Source organism: Talpa europaea, assembly GCF_964194135.1.
Source record: "Talpa europaea genome assembly, chromosome: 8".
NCBI lineage: Eukaryota > Metazoa > Chordata > Mammalia > Eulipotyphla > Talpidae > Talpa > Talpa europaea.
The window spans coordinates 120,468,896-120,494,567 of record NC_140075.1 but is presented as its reverse complement, the minus strand read 5'-3'; the positions used below and the strand labels follow the sequence as shown (position 1 = coordinate 120,494,567).

Here is a 25,672-nt window from a genome sequence, read left to right as displayed (position 1 = left end):
CAGGGGACTGTGGTGATGGTGCACAGGTGGACATTCTAGGGGGACTACATCTGAGAAAGGAAAGCAAACATTGTTTAAAAATGAACAATGATGTAAAATAAATAAATACACACACACACACACACACACACACAACGCCCTTTGAACCAGAACTTACATTTCTCAAAATTTACACTAAGGGAATCATATCTCAACACAAGCACGTATATCTTGGGTCATCATGACAGTACTAAGTAGTAATTCTGAAAAGTTGAAACACACTAAATAACTGGATTAAAGAAATTATGGCAAATTCAAATGAAGGTATACAGTGTAGTCTTAAAACAGTTACAGAGCTATGTGGCTTAATGTGCACTGGTACTCATTATTGAGTGATAGAAGTGGGTCACAAAACTACATGAATAGTATGATCTCAGTTTTGCTTTAAAAAATACATACACACACAGCATACTTTTAAAAGCTTTTATATAGATATATAAGCATTTAAAAAAAACAACAAAAAAGATTATCTCTCAGCAGACAGGGTTGTGGTTTTATTTCTTTTTGGTTTGTATGGCTTTCCTGAAGTGGAAAATAAAATGTTTTTCTTTTTTTTTTTTTTTATTAAGGCATGTTTTTTTTTTATTTATTTATTTGTTTGTTTGTTTTAATACATGCACTGGGTACAGTCAGAAGCGCGGGAGGGTGAGAGAATTCACCAGAGCCAGAGCGAGGAGCAGAACAGGCAGAAGGACCGAAGGACACTGCTGAGGGGAGCAGCGGGCGGCAGGAGAGGTCTGTGCGCCACGTGGGACCCTCCTCCGGTGGCCAGGGAGCAGCCGGGGATCGAACCGGCGCCGCGGAGGCCGCGGGCAGCTTTGCAACCCAGCGCTCAACCGCTGCGCCACCGGGGAGGCCCATAAAATGCTTTTCTAATAAGGGGGGGAAAAGGAAAAAAAATTATTGAAAAGAATAAAATTTAAAAATACATAAGCAGGCACTTGGTCACTCAAAAGTTCTAATATAAGGGCCTCCCCGGTGGCGCAGCAGTTGAGTGCTGGGTTGCGAAGCTGCCTGCAGCCTCTGCAGCGCCAGTTCGATCCCTGGCTGCTCCCGGAGGAGAGTCCCACATGGCGCGCAGACCTCTCCTGCCGCCCGCTGCTCCCCTCTGCTCCCCGCTCTGGCTCTGGTGAATTCTCTCACCCTCCCGCGCTTCTGACTGTACCCAGTGCTTGTATAAATAGATAGATAAATAAACTTGCAAAAAATTAAAACAAAACAAAAAAAAAAAGTTCTAATATACCAAGAGCTGATTCATGCTGACCTAAGTCTTCATTGCTACTTCCTTTACTTTCCTCTTCCAACAGCAAAACTCTGGGAGATCAAAATTCTACACTAGCACGTCAGAAGCAGATTAAAAAAAAAAAAAATCACCTTAGATAATTTAATTAAAAATGGGGGCCGCCTGGGTGGTGCAGGGTTTAAAGATAGAGCCATCAAGCTATCACCAGCCACTGAAGCAGGAGTTCGATCCCTAACCGGGGAGCAACCCACATGGCACAACAGACCTCTCCTGTCTAGCCTGCTGCTCCCCTCAGCAGCGTATTTTGGTAGATCTGCCTGTTCTGCTCCCCACTCTTTCTGGTGAATCCTCTTATCCCCGCACCTCTGGTCTACACCCTGGTTCTTGTATTCATAAATAAATCAATCTTAAATAAATAAATGAATAAAATCATATGAAGCAACTCTTTGAAAGCCCACATTAACTAAATCAATCAGAATTTAAGTCTGGAGTACTAAAATGACGAGAGGCAATTATCTAGAGCAACGGTTTAGGAATCAGTGAAACAAACCTTAATTGAATTGGGCAGACCTGGTTGAGAATTACAGACCCAAGTGTGAAACCCACACTCGCATCCTGTAATCCTGACCCTGGGCAGGTTACTAAATTTTTTTACCCTCAGTTTCTTCATCTGTACAATGGAGGTAAAGAATTTTGTGAGAATAAAATGAGATAACATGAAAAACGTTTATTGACCCTGACACTAAAAAGTCCAATTACTGCTAAAAAAAATGAAAAGGTTACCTTGCATTTTCCATTGCGCTGGAGGACGAAGCTAGCTTTTCCTCCAGTACTGTGACTTTCTTCCTTAGCTTAGCCTCTCTATCTTCTGCAGCCAAAGCTTCCCGGGTATAAGAATCTTCTGTTTCTAGAAGATGGTTACGCAATCTCTCTAGCTCTTGGTTTAATCTTACTTCTTTGTCACGTAAATGTTGAACCTAGGCAGAGGACATTTCTTTTTTGTTGTGTATAAAATGCTCCTTTCCCTCCTGGGATAGCTACTTTGTTATGAAATTTTTCACCCATGTTCAAGTGTACTCATTGAACATTAATTTTTCATACTGCTCAAGATATATTTTTTGCTAGGAAAAAAAATTCATGTGGAAGCTTTACTTTGTAAGATCATTCCCTGCGGTTAAAATGGAAAATGGAATTTTACAACACATTAAGTTTTATGTGACAGATCACTTTTTCAGTCAATCTCATTTTTTGGTATGTTATAGGCAGGAAATTTATCTTATATCCAAGATATGCCATGGTTTTCCTTTTGAAAACGGAAATGTACTCTGGGAGATCAAAATTCTACTATAGCACATCAGATTAAAGAAAAAAATCAGCTAAGAAACATTTTAATTGACAATCTTTCCAGTTTCCTTAGTTAACAGTCATTAAACGTACTGTTTACACTGCTTTCTCTAATGGGAAAATATACCTCGTTCTGTATGGCACTATTTTCCATTTGCTTCTGCTTCAAAGCCAACATGACTTGGTCTCTCTCCTGTTGAAACACAACTGTCTTCTCCTGCATTGACTTAACAGCATTTAGAAGCTGATTTAACTCCCCGGTCTTGCCCTTTTGGGAAAAAACAACTTTAGCTTGAAGAAAAATACATTTGACAACAAAAAACATTTAAAAAGACAATTTCTTCATCAATAATTAAAATACTGGATGATCTCACTCATAGCAGGAATTTAGAAAATGTAAATAAGGGACCAGGAAAAAGACTAATTAATACAAAGTAAAAATAAAAATCAACAAGCAGCTATAAACCAGAGATGGGGGCGGGGGAAGGGGAGAGGAAGGACTAGGGTCAAAATAAGGGGGGGTGCAATTGTACGGGGAATATAACATAATGATAATGCATACATTGTGCAAAAATGAAAAATGATGTAAGAATTATATAAAATAAAATAAAGAAAAATAAAAGAAAATAAAATCTAGTTAACCATGTCCAGGTCATCAAAAACAAGAAAAGCCCGAGAAATTGTCAGAAATTGAGTCCAGGGGAGCTCGGTGACTGAAACAATGCAGCTCCTGGGTAACCGCCCAGAGCAGGGAAAAGAACAGTTGGTTAAAAATTAAGAAAGTACATAAGGAGGAACTTTATTATTTTTTTTAAAGATTTATTTATTCATGAATACAAGAGCTGGGGTACAGGCCAGAGATGTGGGGGTGAGAGGATTCACCAGAGACAGAGTGGGGAGCGGGAGCAGAACAGGCAGAAGGACCGAAAACACTGCTGAGGGGAGCAGCAGGCGAGGCAGGCGAGACAGGAGAGGTCTGCCGCGCCATATGGGTAGCTCCCAGGGCAGCTGGGATCGAACCTGGGCTGCAGAGGCTGCAGACAGCGTCACAGTGCAGTGCTCAACCCCTTGCGCCACCAGGGAGGCCCAGGATGAACTTTAGTTAATAGTAATGGCTCCATACTGGTTCATCAGTTTATATTAACAAGAGAAACTGAATATGAGGTAGACTAGAACTCTTCTGCTATCTAGCCAACTTTTCTAATAATCTAAAACTATATATTCTAAAAGAAAATGCTTATTCAAAATGTTTTTAAAAAACTCTAAAGATACAATCTTTTCAAATGTGCCCTACACAACAAAGAGTTCACAAACCCCATCATCACCCAGAAGAATATAGGCGGGACGTAGGAGGGAAAGAGAGGGAGAGGCTGAGATTCCATTCAGCAGGCATCAGCAACTGTTCAGAGAAAGTAAAAGTGCCTGACAGAAGAAAGCGATGTCACTTGCACAGCCTATTTTAAAAGAACATTTTGGCAACTTAATGAAATCAGTTCTGGAACTGCTATCTTGCTTGATGGTTGTGAAAACGAAAATGTACTCCTGCATGCATTCCACAGGAGTACAAGACATCAGCAATAGCAAAAGACACATAACCATCCCGGCAGGGGCAGGGCCATGAATTCAGGATGACAGGTGAGGCTCTAAATAGCAGCAGAACGTGCAGGCTGTTCTTTCATTTTAAATATATATATCATATGAATTTATAGTTTTGCGTTATTAAAATTTTTCATGTAAACTCTCCATTTCTTTAAGAAGATATAATGTCCCTAGGACAAATCATAGCATCCAAGTTGTAAAATCACCCCTTCCTTTTATCTGATCACCCCCTCCTCCTGGATGAGGCCAATATTTTACAAATAGTTTTTCAGGTAAAATTTTTTTCATATTACAGAGAAAGAACAAATGTTTGAAAAACAGAGTTGAAGGTCTCCTGTTGACCTCTCTTTCTCCCTAACAAAAAGACGGTATTTGTTCTAGTCACAATATACTCTAAAGGTGCTCCGCAAATCAGGAGTACTGGAAGAAATTCATTTACATGAATCAGCTGCACGTAATCCAATAAAGTATTACTTTACTAATTCTGGGAAGCAGCTTGAAAAGTAGCCAATCTCTAACAAAATCTGCACACTTCAGATATATAAATGCTAATGAAGTGGAACTAAATTTTATAAGATGCTAAAACTGCAAAAGGGGGAAAAAAGGTATAAAGCAGACTACATCACTCTGCATTCTTTTTGTTATACTCTTACAACCATAAGATGTTATATACCCAGTTCTGGTTAGTGGGTGCTTCTATTCCCTAAGAGTCTGTCATATCAACTGCAGACCAGTACCACAAGCAGCAGCACACCTGGGCCTCCCCTGGTGGCGCAGTGGTTGAGCGTTGGGCTGCAAAGCTGTTTGCAGCCTCTGCAGTGCCGGTTCCATGCCCGGCCGCCGGCGAGGGTCCCACATGGCGCGATAGACCTCTCCTGTCTCGCCTGCTGCTCCCCTCAGCAGTGTGTTTCATCATTCTGCCTGTTCTGCTCCCCACTCTGGCTCTGGTGAATTCTCTCACCCTCCCGCGCTTCTGACTATACCCAGTGCTTGTATAAATAAATAAATAAATCTTAAAAAATATATATATAAAAAAAAGAAGAAGCACGCCTGAGAGAACACCTCAACACTCAGTGGATCTGATCTACTTCATCCGATGGCAATGAGGGGAAAGTGAGGTAAGACATCTCTTAACAAGTGAAAATTATAGCAGTTGTTCCCAAACTTGAACCCAAGACCCTATGAGAGAACTTAACTGTCAAAAAACCAAATCATTTGGTAACTTGTGCCTGGCAATATGTAAACATCCAAGAAACACATTGACTACTCCACAGTTTTATCATTTCTACTCTAAATTTCTACTACTGGAAAAAAAATATATATATATATAAATATAAAAATAAAAAGAGTAAAAAGACATTGCCAAAAAAGCCCAAGAGGGCATATATCATAGTATGAAGTTACTCCATATAGTCTTAGTAAAATGGAAAATCAACTTCATGGGGTCTCTCTGGTGGCACAGAGGTTAGTCTCAGCGCTATCAAGCTCTCACCAGTCAGCATGAGTTCAATCCCTGGCAAGGGAGCTGACCCACATGGCTCGGCAGACCTCTCCTGTCTTGCCCACTGCTCCCTTCAGCAGTGTATTTCAGTCAGTCTGTTTCCCGCTGTGTCTCTGGTGAATCCTCTCACCCTCCCGTACATCTGGCCTGTACCCTGGTTCTTGTATGCATGAATAAATAAATCTTTAAAAAAATAAAATAAAATCTACTTCATATAAAAATTTAAACATATCAAAAACTACCAGCACTTTAGGTATAATTACTACAGCTCTCCACCATTGTACAGTCACATAAACACCCGAAGTCACAGCAGTGACAGAGTATTTACGAGCCTACAAGACAATCACTACTCAAGGATAACACTTTCAAACACCAGGTTGTAGCTTGCTGATTCATAAAATTCATAAAATCAATTTACTGGGTCATCCAGCATTATCTCTTTTCTAGAGTATCATGCAGTAAGGTTAATTTCTGATTCCTGAACATGCACAAATGCTGCACCCAAGTACTTACTGTGTCACAATGTAAAATGTATTTCTTACTGCAGTTCACTGTCAAGATGTAGCGTTTATTTCACAGAGCTTCCCTTTACATATAAGAACCTCCTCTCAAGTGTCAACTACCCTGAAATATACCTAAAATTTGGTTGAATTGCAGTGCCTTCAAATTCCTTCTTTTGACACATTTCTATTTTCTAAAAATACCAGTAGCTACTAAACTATTTTTCAACTTAACAGGCTGCAAAAAATTAACCTAGTTGTAAAAGTATTTTGAAATTTAATAATCTGAGGGAGAAATTTCAAAATGCCTGAGGGAAATTTATTTAGAATGAATCACAATACTCTGAAATAAGTATTTTCTAAATGACCAAATTCATATTCCTTTTTAAAGACATCATCAATAAGGTGACTAACACATTTAAAAGTCACCTCCCCCAACACTCCATTCAGAACATACCTGTTCTTTTTCTTTCAGAAGCTGCTCAAAGGCAAGAGCCTTCTCCTTCATTGAATGGCACTCAAATTCTTTTTCTCGAAGCATCATAGAAAACTTTGTATTAGTCTCTTGTAATGCCTGATACTCTGTTTCCTTCCCCCTGGATGTTTCTAGTATTTTTTCATTTTCCCCTTTTAGTTTACAAATGTCCATTTCCAAAATTAATGTTCTCTCTTTCAGGTTTGTTACTGCCTGCCTTAAAAGTTCATTTTCATTCACTTTGTTAGTGAAATTTTCATTTAAAGAAAGTAACTGATCGCTTTTGGCTTTGATCAAAAGGTCTTTTTCTTTAAGCGACTTCTGTAAAACATCTTGCTTCTCCTTCAGCTGCTTAATTTCTGAGTCAGTTTGTTCATGCTCTTTCCTTTCAAGCTCCGTGGTAGCAGCAACTGAATCAGACAATCTGTGGTTATTTTCCTGGAGAGTTCTAATTGTTGCATCTTTTTCCTGCAGGGATTTCCTGAGCTCTTCTATCTCTTGTTGAAACAATTTAGAAGAGTCACTCAATGATGAATCACATTTAATTGTTTGAAGAGACTCTGCTGACTGAGCAGCAAGTGATGACCCAGGCGAGAGCTGAGGTGAAATGATATCAAGTTTTCCCAAGAGAAGATCTTTGGTGTTACAAAGCTGTCCTATGCTGTGCTGGACTTGGGCTAATTCCTGCCCAAAATTTTTGAGCTTGGTTTCATTCTGCTCATAGCTTTGAATCAGGCCAGTATAGTCCACTTGTAATTTAGAATTGTTGTCGCTGTCGACCAGAACTTGTGCCTGAAGCTGATGGAGCTCCTCCTGAAGCTGGGCTGACTCGTGTTGCATATTTTGTACAGTAGTCATCACCTGTTGTTTCCACTCTTCCATTTTCTTTACCTGCTGTTTTAATTTGTCACGTTCCTGTAGAAGTTCCTCAAACTGATTACTATTAACCCCTCCAGCCTCGTTACCAGCGCTGGATGTTTGCAACACTGTCAATAAGGTCTGACATTTCTGACTTAATGCATCAATTTCAATGTCTTTTTCACGAATGATACGTGATAAATTCTGGACAGTTTCTCTAAACATGTCTTGACCACTACTTTCAAAGCTAGTTGACAATTTTTTATTTTCATCTTGCAGCTTAATGAGGGCTGCTTCTTTGGCAGCAACTATGTCCACCATTTTGTGATATTCTGACTTTAGATAGCTGTTTTCCCTCGTTTTCTCATTCAAAACAGCTACAATTTGCTCTTTTTCCATAGCATATGTCTGCAGCTGTTGTTGAAGGTAAGCAACATCCTGGGTGTAGGGAGATGAAGAAATTCTTGCGTGAAGAGCTTGTATCTCCACATCTTTCTGCTGTATAATCTGAGTTAATTTACCCACCTCATCTTTGGAGAGCTGATCAATCTGTTTCGTTAAAGATTTATTCTTTTCATTTAGAAGTTTAATCTCTAATTCCCTTTCTTTTAGTCCTTTTACTAATCTTTCCGTCTCAGCTTTAGATAAATCATGTTTTTCACTTCCATTTTCTATATTAAGGCTCTGAACTTTTGTTTCTTGAAAAATATCAGAGTTCTCTGTTTGAATGTCCTGTCGTTCATCATGCAACTGAGTTTTGATTTGGTCAATTGTTTTCTGCAAATTCTTAATTTCCTCGTCTTTCTCTAAGAAGAGCTGGGTGTGTGAGACATTCATTTGTTCATGCTGGTACTTAAACTCATCCATTTCCTTTTTCTGCTCCTGTAAAGACTGAAGTAGTTGCATCTTATTCTGGTTTTGATCTTCAATTATTTTTTGATGGAGTTTTATTTCTTCTTCAAGATTATCCTTTATTATATTCAGTTGTGACACCTCCGATTCCAGCTCTGTGATGCAATCAAGGGTTTTAGGTTCAGCAACAAGTGCAGTTCGACTCTGCTGTTCCCTGAATCTTTCCAGTTCTTCTTTTAGATGATTATTTTCTTCTTTCATGGATCCAAGACTTCTGTCTTTTTCCTCTATGGTTTGTTTTAAAATATCATTTTTTCTTAAGGCCTCAGTATACTTATCCTGCAACCCTGAACTTTTTTCCTTAAGTTTTTCAATAAAAATTTCTTTCTCATTTATAAGTTGTGTTAATTGCTTCTGCTCTTCTAAACTAGATGACAAAGTATTTTTGGTTTCTTTATGAGCAGCATTCATCTGCTCAATATTCTTTTTGAGTTCTGCTACTTCAAAGTCTTTCTCTTGACTGAGTTTAACTAAACGCTCATGTTCCAGCTGTACAGTAGAGGTTCTCAGCTTACCTGCATCTGACAGTTCTTCAATGGTTTTCTCATACCTGTTCACTTCTTCAGACAGCCTCATTTTGGCCTGACACAGTTCTGCTTCTAACTGTCCTTTTTCTATTTTCAGAGCCTCTACAACAGTGTTCTGTTCCAGAGAAAGCTGATTATTGCGAGTGGTGGATTCTTCCAACTGATGCCTTACATCTTCACATGCTAAAATCAGCTTTTCATTTTCCATTTTGAGATCAAAAGCAGCCTTTTTAAAATGTTCATTTAGTTGTTCTATTTCTGAAAGATTTTGCTTTAAATTTCTGACTTCGGCTTCCCTTTCTTCAAGCAAATCATCCTTAAAATTACTGCTAGAGTCTTCATTAAGAGAGTGAGTTAACTCACTCCTAACTCTACTAAGTTCTTCCTTATTTTGTTTAATATGTTCCTTAAGTTCAAAATTTTCCTTCTGGATGTTTAAATTACTATTTTGTGACTGATTTAGTTGATCGACTAATTCTTCTACTTTACCCTCAAGTTCCTGCTTGGTTAGATGCAAATCATTTAGGACCAGTTCATTTTGCATTAGCTTTTCTTTCTGTATGTTTAACTCTTCAGTAATACTCATTTTATCATCTTCAAGTTGATGAACTCTCTCTTTTTCATCATTTAGATCTTTTTTCAGTTCATCGATGATGCTATCACCCTCATTTTGTTGTTTTGACAACTGATCTTTTATCAAAATCATGTGCTGAAAGAAAATGTGCATAGGTTTAAAATATTGTTTCATTTCAACCTCTAAAGAAAACATTTAAAAAAAATAACAGAAGAGTTATACTCATATCCTAATCCTCTGTAAAATCCCAATGAAATTATTTACTGATATCTTATAGCAAATCTATTTTATCATTTAAGAGTTAGAATTTAAAACCAAAGGTGAACGAGATATGCTGTTTATTTTCAACTCTCGAACACTGGAGCAGGAGTCAACAGACTATACAGTCAATGGGTCAAATCAAGCTTGCCACCTTTTTATAGATAGTTTTATTGGAACACAGCCATGATCATTTGTTTACGTATCACAATTAAGAGTTCAGTGAGTAACTGTAACCAAGACAAACAGTTTACAAAGTCAAAAAATTTACTATGAAACATCTTACTGACAAGGTTTGCCAACCTCTAGGACCAGAGCATCAAGGAACTAAAATAAAATTTAATTAAATCATTTGTCATTCTAATGGTTAGTTCATCTGAGTAGAACGCGCTTCCTCACTGTTTTTAGCATAATTACCTCTGTAGCTTCTTGGTTCTGTCTGTCCAATTCTTCTATTTCAGCTATCAGTATCTCCTTTTCTTTACTACTCTGACTGAGTTCTTCTTCCTTTGCCTCCAAATTAAGTCTTAAATCATGTAGTTCTTTTGTTGCTGCATTTTTAATTACTTCACATTCATTGTTCAATTTTAAAAGTGACTTTTGAAGCTCCTCCTTAAGTGATAAAAAGGAAAAACACAAAACATGCTGTAAATCTGAAGAGATGCCCAAGACTGAAAATATAAACAAAACTTGAGAATCCATTTTAAATGCTTGATATTGGAAACACTGAATTAATATCTCAGCACGGATATGTAAAATTCAACAAACCACAACCTTCATTCATATTAAACTTTATTTGCAGCTTCAGGCAGAGCATTTGTGTAACAGACAGGATGCCACAATGACTCTGAGCTGGCCCTCACAACTCCAATTCCTTCTTTATACAAAAACCATTCCCTCTGAAGCCTTCCGCTCCCACTGCCTCTGCCCTGTCTCCTCCTTCCCTCCCCCCACACTTTTCAAAACATTCCAAGTCTTTTGGTTCTCTTCATTTCCAGTCCTTAACATCCAGTCACCAACAGTCACAGACGAAATAAAAATGCAAAAAGCTAATAATACCCATTCACTCTAAATTTTAACCAAATAAAACAAAAGACTCTTGTTCCCTCATTAAAGAAGTTTCCCTTACTACAAGCGGCTATCAGAATGTGAAACCTTTTCTTGACCCAAAAAAATACCCTCCCTTCTTTCCTTAACTTTCTAACCTAAATACAGGCTCAGTTTCCTTCTCTAAAAGCTAACATTCCTAGAGCTATGTTTACACATGATTTTTAAAAATACATCATGTTTTATCTTACTGGTATTTAACAACAGTTTTCTTCCAAAATTCCAGAAGTGGGACAGTTCCCTATTCTTCAAAATTATTTCAACCTCATAATGTTTGTGAAACTATATTACTGTAAAGCTTTTTTTCATTGATAGGATTTTTAAAAATCAAACTTCTATGCATTCTACTTTAAAGAGTCTCAGCATTCTACAAATAGTCTAACATATACCTTACAACTGATACCAATGGAAACAGTACTAGAATATCTGTCTCACAATTCTCATTCCTCTTCCCTTCCAATTCAAAAACTTATTCTGAACTATAACTGAAATGCAGAAAGAGGACTCTCTTACATCTTTCTAGAGTTATCTGTTCCACCAGGAGAGCCATAAACATTTTTTGGCAGGTGGATCTTAAGAAGACAGAGCTTTACAGGAACTTTTGGCATTCTTAACCAGTGAATGAACCCACAGCAGACATAATTCAAGAAAAAGTTACAGTGGATTACTTAATATCAAAGACAAGAGAAAGCAGCTATTAGGGATAGCTGCAGAAGCCAAAAGTAGAAGGAGAAGGGCACTATCAAATATTTGCAAGTTAGAGCTGGGCCAGTTAGAGAAATGTGTAACTGAAAGAGCAATGGGAATGCGATGGGAACAGAGGAAATCTGCATTTAAAAAAAAAAAAAAAGGAAGAAATGACTGGAAGACAACACTTTCAGTGGGTAGGTTTTTAGTGGGTAGAGAGGGAGCAAGGATTCTACAATGCATAGGACAGTGCACATAACCAAGAATTTTCCCACCTAAAATGTCAATAGCATTTATTTGAGAAACACTGTCTGCAGACGGATACAGAAAGATGTTGAAAATAAAATATTAAGTTATACATGAACAGTGTACAGAGTATAGTTTATTAATACTTGTGCTTTTACAAAAACTACTTATCTAATAATCATGCATACAAGAATATAGTCTGGAAGGATACACAAGAAATTGGTAAGAGAGAGTGCCACTGGGAAAAAGGCCAATGAATAGTGATGTTCTCATTTCATACTGTATTTTCAGCACGTATTACTGATACATAGGTCAGTAAATGATATATGTGTTACCTTAAAAAAAAAGGTAAGGCTTTCAATTGAGTTGAGACAACCCAGCTTAAAACTAAGCCTTCTCTAAGCACCTCCTGCCTGAGCCAAGGATTTACTCCCAGGTGGCACAAGCAAAAGCACTTTTCCCCATACTCAACATCACAGATAGACACAAAAAGACCTCATGTTTCTATCACAAAGAATGCCCCTCTTTACCAATCACCACTAAGAAACTCCTGTTCACAACAGACACATTCTGGGGCAGGTTACAGTTGCTGGGGTATACATACGGTTACTGTATTCACTACCACAGACCTCACCTGTCAAACACGCTACCGCTGTCAGAACTTCATCTGAAACTAAATCTGAGCTGCCTGTATCTGCATGCCTACTGGCTTATCTCTGAATGTAAACTCTGGCCAGCCTCTCAATACTCTGAACCTTGCCCAGGAACTTCAACCTGGCCTAGTGGACAGCGATGAGATCACTTATAACTCTGGACTTTGAAGAACTTAACACTCCATTTTGATATAAACTGGTCCTTAGTGGTACTCTAAAATTATTTTAAGTATGCCCCCACTTTATTGCACCCACCTTTTCTTGACTTAATAATGAATTCTCATTTTCTAAAACTTGAACATGCATTTTAAGTTTCAGATTGTCTTCAGCGAGATTGTTACCCTACAAAAATGTTAAAAAAGTGTTTTCAGAGAACAAGAAATTTCAAGTTTACAGTAAGAGCAGGGAAACTTCAACTGTGCATTTCTACTCAGTATTTCTTTAACGATATCTAAGAATTTTAAGCATTCAACACTCAACAGTCTAAAGACAACCACTGGATGTATAGGTATTTTCTAGATGGTTTCTTTAATATATTTGAAACATATATTTACAAAATAACCTGTAATCATACAAAAAAAGAAACAACTTCCCAAATTCCTTAAGGGAAATCAAATCCTCACTTGGGTAGAAGATCTGCTTCCACTGTCTCTATATATAATATTTGTCAAATGAATATAAAATGAGATACTTGCATATTTTAATTATGTAACTTTTAAAATTATGTCAATTTATTATGCAAAAAAGTTACTAATTAGTAAAAATAAATTACTGAGATGACAGTTCCTACAATAAATTCATCTGAATTTGCATAAAATAAAATCACAAAAGCAGCAACCATAAAAGTCAAAATATTTTTTTTCTTGGTAAACCAATGCCAAAAGTTTTCTCTCTTAAAATGAGTTTACCTGGTTTAAATTACTCAATCTCATTATTTCATTTTCAGCATCTGTAAAAACAAATTAATCTGACATTAAAATTTCTTAAAATAACTTATTTCCTCCTATAGTACACTCAGAAATGAAACTCAATTAAAACATAAGCATAATTAGCAGGCCCAAACAGTTCTTAGTGAAATGTATTTTTCTTTTATCTCATATTCCCATTTTGCCTATACTAAAGAAATCATAATAGAAGTGTCAGAAACTATGTTAAAATTCAGTTCTCCGGAAGAGTGTAAGAAAGAATTATTACTATACTCTAGATATAGGTTACTGCTTTGATAAAAATACAACTACTCTGTTTCCAAATCAGTTCTTTTGTTTGTGTAGTAGGAAACAGGATAACGACTAAAAATAGGGGGGAAAGGTTAAAAGGAAGAACTGTATATTGACACCACAATACAATAATCTCACAATTATCTAAAGTGACCTAGACATCACCACTAATAAAAAGACCATTTAATCTGGCATTACAGATCTACAAATAGAAATGATTCTAGAAAAGCACAAAGACAGAATACCGCAGGTTCAGTTGAAAGAATTCATTCAACATTCATTCAGAAAATATTGAGCATTTACTATGAGGTCAGCTGCTAGACTCTAAGTCAGAAAAATACAGTCCTTGCTTAGTCTCAAGGACCTTACTTCAGTGGAGAAGACAAGTAAACAGTGATCACGTAGGTGTGACACCAGGAGCACGGATGCTTACCAGAGCAAAAAGGGCCAGCACCTAAACCACACTGGGCAGGGAAGAGGACCCAAGTGGGCTGAAATGCTGCAGCACTTGGTACCTCCCACTGGATGTAACACCTGCGCTGAATTTTAATGTACTAAATGTCAGCTGAAAGAAACATGACACTCCTCAGAGAATACGCAAATGCAAAGACAACAGAGTTAAGGCAAATTCACTGAAGCTGAACGGGGACCAGATCAAGAAAGACCTATCATGTCTCACTATGAAGTTTAGATGGTATCCTGCAAGTTCACAGGCAGTCACAAAATAGTAAAAGGTGGGAAGTAAGTGAAAAACTATTTTGGCAAGCAGAATGAAAACAATTATTGAAAAAGGAATCTTGGAGACAAGAGGATAACATAACTAACACTTTCATGAAGCTCACTATGGGATAGACACTTCTCTAAAGAAAATTTTGTCCAGTGTCTAAAAAAGAAAAAACAAAAGTCCTCAGCCAGTGACTGAAAAAAAAAAATTTGCTGCTAAAAATTCTCATTAATGCTACAACAATGGGGCCTCCATGGTGGCTATCAACGCTATCACCACGCCAGCCTGAGTCTGATCTCTGGCCAGGAAGCTAAACCACATATGGCACAGGGACCTCTCCTGTCTCGCCCGCTGCATTTCAGTAAAACCACTTCCAGCTCTGGTGAATCCTCTCACCACCCACACTTCTGACCTACACCCCAGCTCTTCCATGAATAAATAAAATCTTTAAAAAAAAAAATGCTACAACTATGAAGATAGTATTATCCCAACCACACAGATAAAAAAAAAAAAACCAAAGCAAGGCCTCTCTGGTGGCCTAGACTTAAGTCTCACGACAACCACCTGAGTTCAATGCCCGGCCAGGAAGCTGACCCACACATGGTGCAGCAGATCTTTCCTGTCCCCCCGCTGCTCCCCTCAGCAGTGGATTTCAGTAGATCTGCCTGTTCTGCTCCCCACTCTGTCTCTGGTGGATCCTCTCACCCCCCGCACCTCTGGCCTGCACCCTGGTTCTTCCATGCAAAAATAAATTTTAAAAAATCTTTAAAAAAACAAACCCAAAGCATAGAGATGTTAGCCAACTTAACTCAGGTCAGCTAACCAGTGATGCAAATGGGTTGCATCTCAGCCAAGTTCTTTACCACTACACTATTCTGTTCCCCTAAGAGATGTGCCATAGTTAACCAGACAAAAAGATTACAATAGTCTGAAATTATTGAATGGCAGCAGATATGGAAAAAAGGGAAAAGCACAGGTTATTTAAGGAAATAAAACTCAAATAGATCACCCAGTATGTTGAATAGACAAAATGATTTTGAAAAGAGCAGAGCTACTTGGACTGAAGTCAAATGAAAAAGAAGTCTAGAATTCCACCACTGTGTTCCCTCCCTCTGCCTGCACGTCAGCTCCCAGGACCGTGGCATCCCTGACAACCCGAGTTCCTGGAGGATATGACGCTGCAGTATCACTGACCTGGAGAGAAGCTAAGTTAACAGAACCTATAGGACATAAACTTCAAATATTTGGGAGGAGACTGGTAAATGCTACCCATCACCAAGGTAGACAAAGGAAGAGGAGGTTATGCTGACCTTACTTTGAATCTACGTTTAACTTGAATTTATATAGAGTTGCCCATTAGGTCAGGAGCTCGAGATAAATAACCACCAAAGGAATACAGAAAGCAGGGAGGGAGGGAGGGATTTGTCACAAACTCACACAAGGGCTGGTAACCTCCACAGCAGGAACAAAAACAAATTCATAAAGTAAAAGCTTATATTGTAAGAAGTAGACAGAGCATAAAATAAAATGCACCTTTTTAAGTGAAGAGCTCCCATTATGTTTTCCCCGCATAAATGAATATTGCTATCTGGTCTATATCGTTTATATTTGTTCTTTGTAACAGAGAATATTGGTTTGGTAATTCAATACCATTGTAAGCATGGAAAATGGCCTTACATCTCCCAGGTCTTCGTTTAGATATAGGAGGTCATTTCTAAAAGTAATACAGATTTTTAAAGAAGCTAGGCTACAGTCCCTAACTGGAGGGCCTGAGCCCATCAGAGTTAAAGGAATTATTTGGTTCTGTATAGACTAACAGAAATACATACATTACTCCTCCCAAGAAATGTCTACATAAACAGTTCCCAGATGTCTACATAGCCTCCAAAAATCAACTGAGTTCTATGTAAATACCTAAAAGATGAGGGAGTTCAGAGACTCTTAGCTAACACAACCTATTCTATTTGTGCTCTATTCATTAGGGAACTAAATTTAAAACAAATAATTGCATTCAAATTCCACGAATACTCCATTTCCATATTAGCCAAAGGTTTTTCCCTTAAAAACAGCTAGAATGCTATGAAGCACCAATCAGTAAGAAGGTCCAAACATTTCATACCAGACAATGCTTGCTGCAGTCTGAACAGCTCTTCTTCTATTGATGCCCTCTGAGGAAGAACGCCTTCCCCTTCTGCCACAGCGTCACTGTGCTTCATGGCATAAGTCTGCAATTTGCTACATTCCAGTTTCAAGCGTGTACATTCCTCAATCATGTGTCTGTTTTCCACATTTAGTCGGTCTTGTTCCTTCCTCAAAACCTCTCTGTCATTTTCTGCAGAAGATAACTCTTTACTTATGTCTTTTATTTTATCCTCAAGTTCTCCAACTTTCTTTGTAGATTCAACTTTTTCAGTTTGTAGAACATGAATAGTATTTTGCATCTCATGGATTTTAGAGTGATCAGTTACTGTAAATTCTGAGTCACCTAGAAGAATATAAACATAAAATCAAGAAAATCAAATGTCAAGCACCAAAAGATGAAAATAGCATGCTATAGGCAATGAAAGATTCAACAGACTTCAGAACTTGAAAAGCTTACAAAGAAAAGTTACAATAAAAATGATACCTAACACCACACACCTATGAGTAGTGGGACACTAATACCATCCAATGCTAGTAAGGACAGAGAACAGAACTCTCATTCACTGCTGGTGGGAATGCTAAATGGCAGTCATGTTGGAAGACAGTTGAGTGGCTTCTCATAAGACTAAACATACTCTTTATCATGTGATCCAGCAATCACAGCATTCCTTGATACTTACCCAAAGGAGAGAAAATTTAAAATCCATGCAAAAACGTGAACAACAATGTTAATAGCGGTTTCATTCATAATACCCAAAACTTAGAAGCAACCAAGATGTCCTTCAGCAGGTCAGTGGGTAAACTGTCTTACATCTACACTGGGCTGGGAACTACTATTCAAAGCTGAAAGGAAATGCATTATGAAGCCACAGAAAGATAGGGCGCAGCCTGAGAAGCACGCTAGTAAGGGAGAGAAACCAATATGAAAAGGTCACAAAACTCTATGGTTCCAACTACATAACATTCTGGAAAAAAATAAAGCGGAAGACAATAAAAACATGAATGGCTGAAGGCAGACATACTTTGTGAGCTATCATAGTGATGGATATGTAACATTTGTCTAAACCCAGAGGCTGGACGACGGCAAGAATGGTGATCATATGTCAGTGTAAGTTCATTCTTGGCCAAAAATGTACTATTCTGGTGAGTGATGTTGGTCGTGGGGAGGCTATGCATGTTAGGAGGGCAGGAAAAGGAAGGACATGTATAGGTAAAATCATTTTATCTCCTTCTCAATTTTGTTATAAACCTAAAATTGCGCTAAAAAAAAAATCTATAAAAACTTTTTCTATAATAGGGCCTCCCAGGTGGCGCAGCGGTTGAGCGCTGGGTTGCGAAGCTGCCTGCAGCCTCTGCAGCCGGTTCGATCCCCGGTTGCTCCCCGGCCACCGGAGGAGGGTCCCACATGGCGAGCAGACCTCTCCTGCCGCCCGCTGCTCCCCTCAGCAGTGTACTTCGGTCCTTCTGCCTGCTCTGCTCCCCGCTCTGGCTCTGGTGAATTCTCTCACCCTCCCACGCTTCTGACTGTACCCAGTGCATGTATAAACCAAAACAAACAAACAAATAATAAATAAATAAAATAAATAAGACATGCCTCTAGAAAAATTAAAAAAAAAAATTTTTTCTATAATAAACAAAGTACTTTAAAACACTCGAGGAAAGACATCAACGACAAAAAAGCCTATGTAGCTGAGTTTGAAAGAAAGTGAAAATACACCAAACAATGCAAAGAAATCTATGTATTATAATTATTTATCACAAAGGCAATAGGACCTTTCCATTTCTGCAGACTCTTGGCAACAATGCTGCCACTGCACAATCTGGCAGATGAGCAAAACAATTAGTACGAATTTATATCAGGGTCCCGGTCTTGCAGTGCTACATCTGTGTTTAATTATGTAATCTAATGTTTCAAATTTATTAAACACCAATAACCTTTCTGTAACAGATTTTCCAATTCTTCAATTCTTTCTTCATAGTCCCGTAACTCTTCTCGATGCCGACGGCTTATTTCTGTCAGTTTCTGTTGCTGTGCATTCTGCAATACTGACATTTCATGTTGATGGTCATCGATTTCCTGGCTTCGAGTCTGTTTAAGCTCCTTGAAAAATAAAAACAAAGTTAACCACATTTATAATCAATAAATTTACCTAAGCAATTTCGTTGTTCAAAATTTTACATTATTAAAAACAATTCCCTGCTTTTAGGGGGGCGGGGGCGGGAGGGGAGGGATTGGGGTCAGAATGGGGGGGGCTGCAATTGTATGGGGAATATAACAATAAAATTTATAAAAAACAAAAAACAAACAAAAAAAAAACAATTCCCTGAACCTGTTAAGTCCAGAGAAAATTTAAACACAGGCCCCCAAATTTGGACTATTCTGGAAGATTCCATTCACTCTTTCTTTTCTTGGGCCTTAAAAAGTCTTTCTACTTTTAATGACGGAACACCAACAAGAAAAAACGAACAAAAGTTTGAGCAGAAGTCATCTTTTTTCCTTACCATTTCTGACCATGAGCTACTCCTGCTATTCCACCAATTGTCTGTGTGAGGCTCTGTGTTTACCTTATCACCCTTATGCCCTCCCTCGATCTTTCCTTTCACCAGTCTTGACTGAAATCCCAAATCATCAACCAAATTGACAATACCAGTTTCACTCATGGATCTTGAGCCAAGTTCCTCAAAGAGGGCAACTGGCTGGACCAAAAGCATTATGAGAGCTGCATCCTGAAAAGTCTGTCCCCGGTATCCTCCTAGCAAGACCCCTGACGGTGCTCCCATTCCTGTCCTTCCTGAGGCCATAACGCTCACGTCTTCATTCAAACCGATGGACAGATTAGCTTGTGTCTGTCCTGTGCTTTACCTAGTCAGAGATGGTTTTTGTTGCTTATAAACAAACATTCTAATCTATAAATTAGCCCTATTTCCTGAGAACACAGGTGAAGTTATTCTTTAATCCTACATATCACCACTTGGCTAGCAGCTTTACAGAGAAACCTCGAAACAATCCCGGGAGATATTATGGTAGTATCTACTTTACTAATGATAAAAGGGAACTAGGAAAAGTTAACTAATTGTCCAGTGTGGCAGAGCTGGTAAACAGCAGAGTCAGTAATTCAAATTCGGGTCAGACTCAGGAACCCACCCACACTAAATCCGTATATAATTATAAATCCAAAAACTAAAAATTCTACAACTGATAATAATTTACACCCTAAAAACAATTCACTGCCACAATAAATATATGTAAGACTTTTCTTGAAATAATTGACACAAACTACCAAAATTTCACCACTAAAATTATTTACAAAGAATGATACTACCATTTTATTTTGTCAATATCCTTTAAAGCTAAACCTTGAAACTTCAACAATCTGGGAATCAGTTTTAATAATGATATAGTAGACAAAGACAAAATATAGTAAGAGACTTATGTACTATAAACTACCTGAGGAAAAAATGCTCAAAACCAAATGACTTTGAGGCCTCCCCTGGTGGTGCAGGCAGTTGAGTGCAGCGCTGTGAAGCTGTCCGGAGACTCCGCAGCACCGGTTCGATCCTGGCCAGCCGGCGAGGGTCCCACATGGCGCGCAGACCTCTCCTGTCTCGCCCGCTGCTCCCCTCAGCAGTGTATTTCGTCAGTCTGCCTGTTCTGTTCCCCGCTCTGCTCTCTGGTGAATCCTCTCAACCTCCCACGCATCTGGCCTATACCCCGGTTCTTGTATAAATAAATAAATCTTAAAAAAACAAAAAACAAAAAACAAAATGACTTTGGAAAGAGCTATTTTAACATATAATAAAGAATAAAGAAAATATTAAAAGAAACAAATGCCATAACCTGTATGATTACTTTAGTAACAGGCTTTAATTTAGGCTTATACTTTCATTTTTTAAAAAATTTATTTATTTATGCATACAAGAACTGGGGTGTAAGCCTGAGGTGTAAGAGGTTTCGCCAGAGACACAGTGGGGAACTGAACAGGCGGATCTACTGAAATATACTGCTGAGTGGAGCCGTGGGGGAGATAGGATAGGTCTGTTGCGCCATGTGGGTAGCTCCCTGGCTGGCTGGGATGGAACTCGTGCTGCAGTGGCTGGAGATAGCTTGATAGCGCTGTGTCTTCAATGCCTGCGCCATCAGGCAGGCCCCTAGGCTTTTACTTTTAATAAGTAAGATGTACAATAGCCACAGTTTAGATGTATAATAGCCACAGTTCCAACAATCTACCTCACCTTAATGATATTTTGCAGTTTGTAGATTTCACTTTGATCAGAGTTATTTGATCCTTGTGCTTTAGAAGTCTAGATGAGAAAAACAATTTGACAATTATATTGATTTTCTTATAAAAGGGAAAGCCACAAACTAATCTTATTAAAAAATACTTTTAAAAAGGGGGCATTTCCCAAATTCTGATTGAAGTCTGCCAAACACTTCTGAAAGAAATCATCAAATAATGAGTAATACACAATAAGTAAAACACGTTATTCAAGAATTTGCTAACTAATTGGGGAGACAACTTATACAAAGTAACCAAGGTTAAGACGGAAAAGACCATAGAATATTCTATGCAGCTTAGCAAGATGAAAATTTAGTAGCTTCCTAAAAGGAAGTTCCTAAAATGGAAAGTTACCCAATGTTAATGATTATAATAACCCATTAAAAATATTTTTAAATGACTGTACCCGAAAGAGCACTACCCTATTACAGAATAACCTTTGGGCTGACAATAGAACTTTTGGATTATTCTCTTCTCATGCAAAGTTATATAGTGTTTGTTCATCTTTATTAACATTTGTTACACCATGTTAAGGAACCAAAAGCTACTCTTTGAATGAAAAAAGGAACACGTCATAATGGAAAAAATACATGATTTAGAGGCAGAAGACACATGTTTAAATCACAACTTAATCACTGTTACTTACAAGGGGAACATTAATCTTTGTTTATTTGTAAAACAGATGTAATAAATATCTCATAAAGGATAATTTAATATATAATGGGATAGTACATGGAAATATCTTGTAAAGAATAATACAAATACTAATTTTCATTACGTCTTGCTAGAAAATTAAGTCCCCTGGAAAGTCCCAATTATTCTTTTTCCCATTCTGTCTGAGTACAGGTCTATCATATACTGTATTCAAGATATACTAAGGTACACATACCAAAAATCCATCTCTTCTCTGTGAAATCTTATCATCAGTAACATTTCTTAAAATGAGTTCCTGAGGGGCCTCCCCTAGTGGCGCAGGTGGTTGAGCGCCACGCTGTGAAGCTATCTGCAGCCTCTGCAGTGTCGGCTTGATCCTGGCCGGCCGGCAGGGTCCCCTATGGGGAGGGTGCCATATGGCGCAGCAGACCTCTCCTGTCCCGCATGCTGCTCCCCTCAGCAGTGTATTTCGTCAGTCTGCCTGTTTAGTTCCCCGCTCTGTCTCTGGTGAATCCTCTCACCCTCCCGCGCATTTGGCCTGTACTCCGGTTCTTGTATAAATAAATATCTTAAAAAAAAAAAAAAATGTGTTCCTCAGGTTATCAAAACCATCTGGAGCATTTGTTTGAATGCAGTTTTGGTTTTTTTTTAAAGTTTTTTTTTTTTTTTGAACATTTATTTATACAAGAACTGGGGTACAGGTCAGAGGCACAGGAGGGTGAGAGAATTCACCAGAGACAGAGCAGGGAGCAGAACAGGCAGATTGACTGAATACACTGCTGAGGAGCACAGTGGGTGAGGCAGGAGAGGTCTGCCATGCCAGGTGGGTTTCTCCCTGGCCAGGCCGGGAATTGAACCCGCGCTGCAGAGGCTGCAGACAGCTTCATAGTGCTGCGCTCAACCTGCTGCGCCACCAGGGAGGCCCTGAATGCAGTTTTAAGACCCTAAAATAAGACTATGAATTCCTATTCTCCTAAATTAGGGCAATGAATCAACAATATTATCAAGATCCCCAAGTTATTCTTACACATGGAAAGTATAAAACCTACCACTTTTAAAAAAAAAGATTTATTTATTTATGCATAGAAGAGCTGATGTGTAGGCCAGAGGTGTGGATGGTGGGAGGATTCACCAGAGATAGAGGTGGATTTTACTAAAATATACCGCTAAGGGGAACAGTGTGCAGACTGGAGAAGTCTGCTGCACCATCAAGCTATCTGCTGCAGTGGTCCTAAAATCTACCACTTTTAAAGATAAGACTGACAAACAGATCATTCCAAGATTTATTTTGGGTATTGGTAATCTCTAAAATTTGAGAAGCAAGAAGATAATTTTAATTGGGAGGATTTTTCCTTCATAACTAGACTGAAAAGATAGAAATTAAATACAAATGAACAGTGTTCTGATTTATTTTGGCTCTCAGGTCTCAGGACAACCTCAATAGTTTGAGACAAAAAATGGTTCCTGGGGCCTCCCCTGGTGGTGCAGCAGTTGAGCGCTGGGCTGCGAAGCTGCCCGTAGCCTCTGCAGCGCCGGTTTGATCCCTGGCCGCAGGCGAGGGTCCCACAGGGCACGCAGACCTCTCCTGCCTCACCCGCTGCTCCCCTCAGGAGTGTATTTCATCAGTCTGCCTGTTCTGGTCCCTGCTCTGGCTCTGGTGAATTCTCTCACCCTCCCATGCTTCTGAATGTACCCAGTGCTCGTATAAATAAATAAATAAAAATGGTTCCTGGACCTCCCTGGTGGTACAAGGGGTTAAGGCACAGCACTATGAAGCTATTTGCAGCTACAGTAGGCCGAGTTCAATCCCCGGCCAGGGGGGTGACCCACATGGCGCAGCAGACCTCTCCTGTCTCGCCCACTACTCCACTCAGCAGTGTATTTCAGTCAGTCTGCCTGTTCTGTTCCCCACTCTGTCTCTGGTGAATCCTCACACCCCCTGCACCTCTGGCCTGACCCCAGTTCTTGTATGCATAAATAAATAAATCTTTAAAAAAAAAAAAGTTCCTTGGAGTAATTTTTTTTCTGTTTTTTTTTTTAATCTTTAAAGATTTATTTATTTATTTTTAAAGATTTATTTATTTATTTATACAAGCACTGGGTACAGTCAGAAGCCCAGGAGGGTGAGAGAATTCACCAGAGCCAGAGTGGGGAGCAGAGCAGGCAGAAGGACCGAAGTACACTGCTGAGGGGAGCAGCGGGCGGCAGGAGAGGTCTGCGCGCCATGTGGGACCCTCCTCTGGTGGCCGGGGAGCAGCCGGGAATTGAACCAGCGCTGCAGAGGCTGCGGGCAGCTTCGCAACCCAGCACTCAACCGCTGCGCCACCGGGGAGGCCCGTTGGAGTAATTTTTAAAGCTAAAAATATCAAGAATTTAATTTCTCAAGCAGGAGAAACAACATAAAACAGCTTCTTTAATGTAATGTAACCTTTAAAATAATGAATTCAGGTTTTCGTTTTACATGTAACTAATACAAACAGGAAACAACAACATCTAATAAGAGATTTCAAATCTATTGCCTTGCAGCACAGGTGTTGCTATCAGAGAAGCTGCCAAGACTCTGGAAAAAGATGCTAGTTCAACCACAGCAACCCATTTTTATTGCCTTTAAGTACTTATCACTTTAATTTTATTTTAAAATGTAAATTTTATTTTATTTTAAAATGTGACTCTGTTGCTTTATACTCTTGAAAAAATTTCCCAAGTAACCTACAGCAGTGGAACCTGAGTCTGAGAAAGATGACCTGACCCAAGTCACTGAAGACAGTCAGTGGCGGAATCAGAATGCAGGTTTCCCATGTCCTAGTCCAAGGTTCTTTCTACACACAGCACCAATAATTTTATTCACTCGTGAGAATTTTACCTGAGCAATATGCCTCCAATGACCAACTTCAGACTCAAGTCTTGAAACTTCATTTGATAATCTGTTTATTTCTTGTTGTGACGAGATTACATCACCAAAGTCCATGTCATCCTCGTGGAAAGCTGATGTGTGATCACTCATACCATAACCGAATGAAGATGACGTGGTGGTTGCTGGCATGCTGCTCGCCCCTGAATTTACTGACTGAGTAGCTGACTGCAGCTTCAGTAATTGATCCTGTAGTGCAATCTGTCTTGCTTTAAGATGGCTGATTTCTACCTGTATATTTATAATCCACATTTCAGAGAAGGCACTTAAATAAAATAACCTTTTTATACATTCATGTATAATTATAATAATTTGCTTAAGGTTATCCTATGATGGTACTCTATAAACTGATCCATGTCTTCCTGTCTTCAAAACTAATCATAATATTTTTATTTAAAAAACAAGATTACATAATTAAAATAAAGACAATACTTCAAATAGCTTAAAGATCAGAATTTCATACAGATATTAATTAAGGCAAGTAATTTCTCAGTTAGGCATAGGTTTACTATCTTTTGTGTACAAGGTATCTAGACAATTTCCTAGGTTTCTGTTTCTGATTATCAAATTTTAAATCTTAAGAAAATGAAAGTTGTGTCAGTCTATGCACTGGAAGTTTCCTTAGAACACCGTCTACTGGAAGTGTCTCATGCAATGGATTTTGGCTTGATTTAGGCTTAAAATGCACCATGAGTCACTTTGTAGTGGACTACACAAACACAGCTGGAAAAGTGCCTTAATTTATTAATTCAACCTTTTCAGATAACAAGTAAGATTGGTTATTAGTCCATGAACCTTGAAAGGAAGTTGTGTATTATAAGAGGCGTTGGCAAAGAGGGGTCATAAAAATTTGATTTACTCAGAACAGTATAAAGGCCTTGAAACCCTGAGAACTGTTTTGACTGAAGTTTGGCAACATCCTAATCCTAAATTTATGACTTGCCATGATGCCACACTGATTCCCAGTGAGAGATTACTCAAAACATAAGATCAAGCTACAAAAAACTGAAATAAGTGTGCAGGGCCTTCAGAAGACATCCTGCCACAACTGAGGAGAATTTGATACTGGAGAGACTGCTAAGCAGTAATGATATTTCTACATGTATAAAGTCAAGCAACTGAATAAACAAAAATTAAACACATTTATGTCAAAAGCCCCAATAATTTCTTATCAGAGTCCCTTCTCTACAGGAGATATAGTCAGTATAATATTGTAGATTCATT

At 38.6% G+C, this 25,672-nt stretch overlaps 1 protein-coding gene across 1 annotated transcript in view; it reads right to left on the bottom strand.

The window, feature by feature from the left end:
• The window catches only part of TRIP11 (thyroid hormone receptor interactor 11), a gene marked incomplete at both ends in the record, with an annotated part of 63,320 nt that overhangs the window by 25,953 nt on the left and 11,695 nt on the right, over nt 1-25,672 (bottom strand). Inside the window, 10 exons of the mRNA XM_084241214.1 lie at nt 2,066-2,259; nt 2,754-2,894; nt 6,684-9,707; nt 10,248-10,442; nt 12,779-12,865; nt 13,432-13,472; nt 16,584-16,949; nt 18,542-18,707; nt 20,840-20,908; nt 24,401-24,679. Coding sequence (XP_084097340.1) covers nt 2,066-2,259; nt 2,754-2,894; nt 6,684-9,707; nt 10,248-10,442; nt 12,779-12,865; nt 13,432-13,472; nt 16,584-16,949; nt 18,542-18,707; nt 20,840-20,908; nt 24,401-24,679 — 4,562 coding nt within the window. The remainder of the gene's footprint in view (nt 1-2,065; nt 2,260-2,753; nt 2,895-6,683; nt 9,708-10,247; nt 10,443-12,778; nt 12,866-13,431; nt 13,473-16,583; nt 16,950-18,541; nt 18,708-20,839; nt 20,909-24,400; nt 24,680-25,672) is intronic.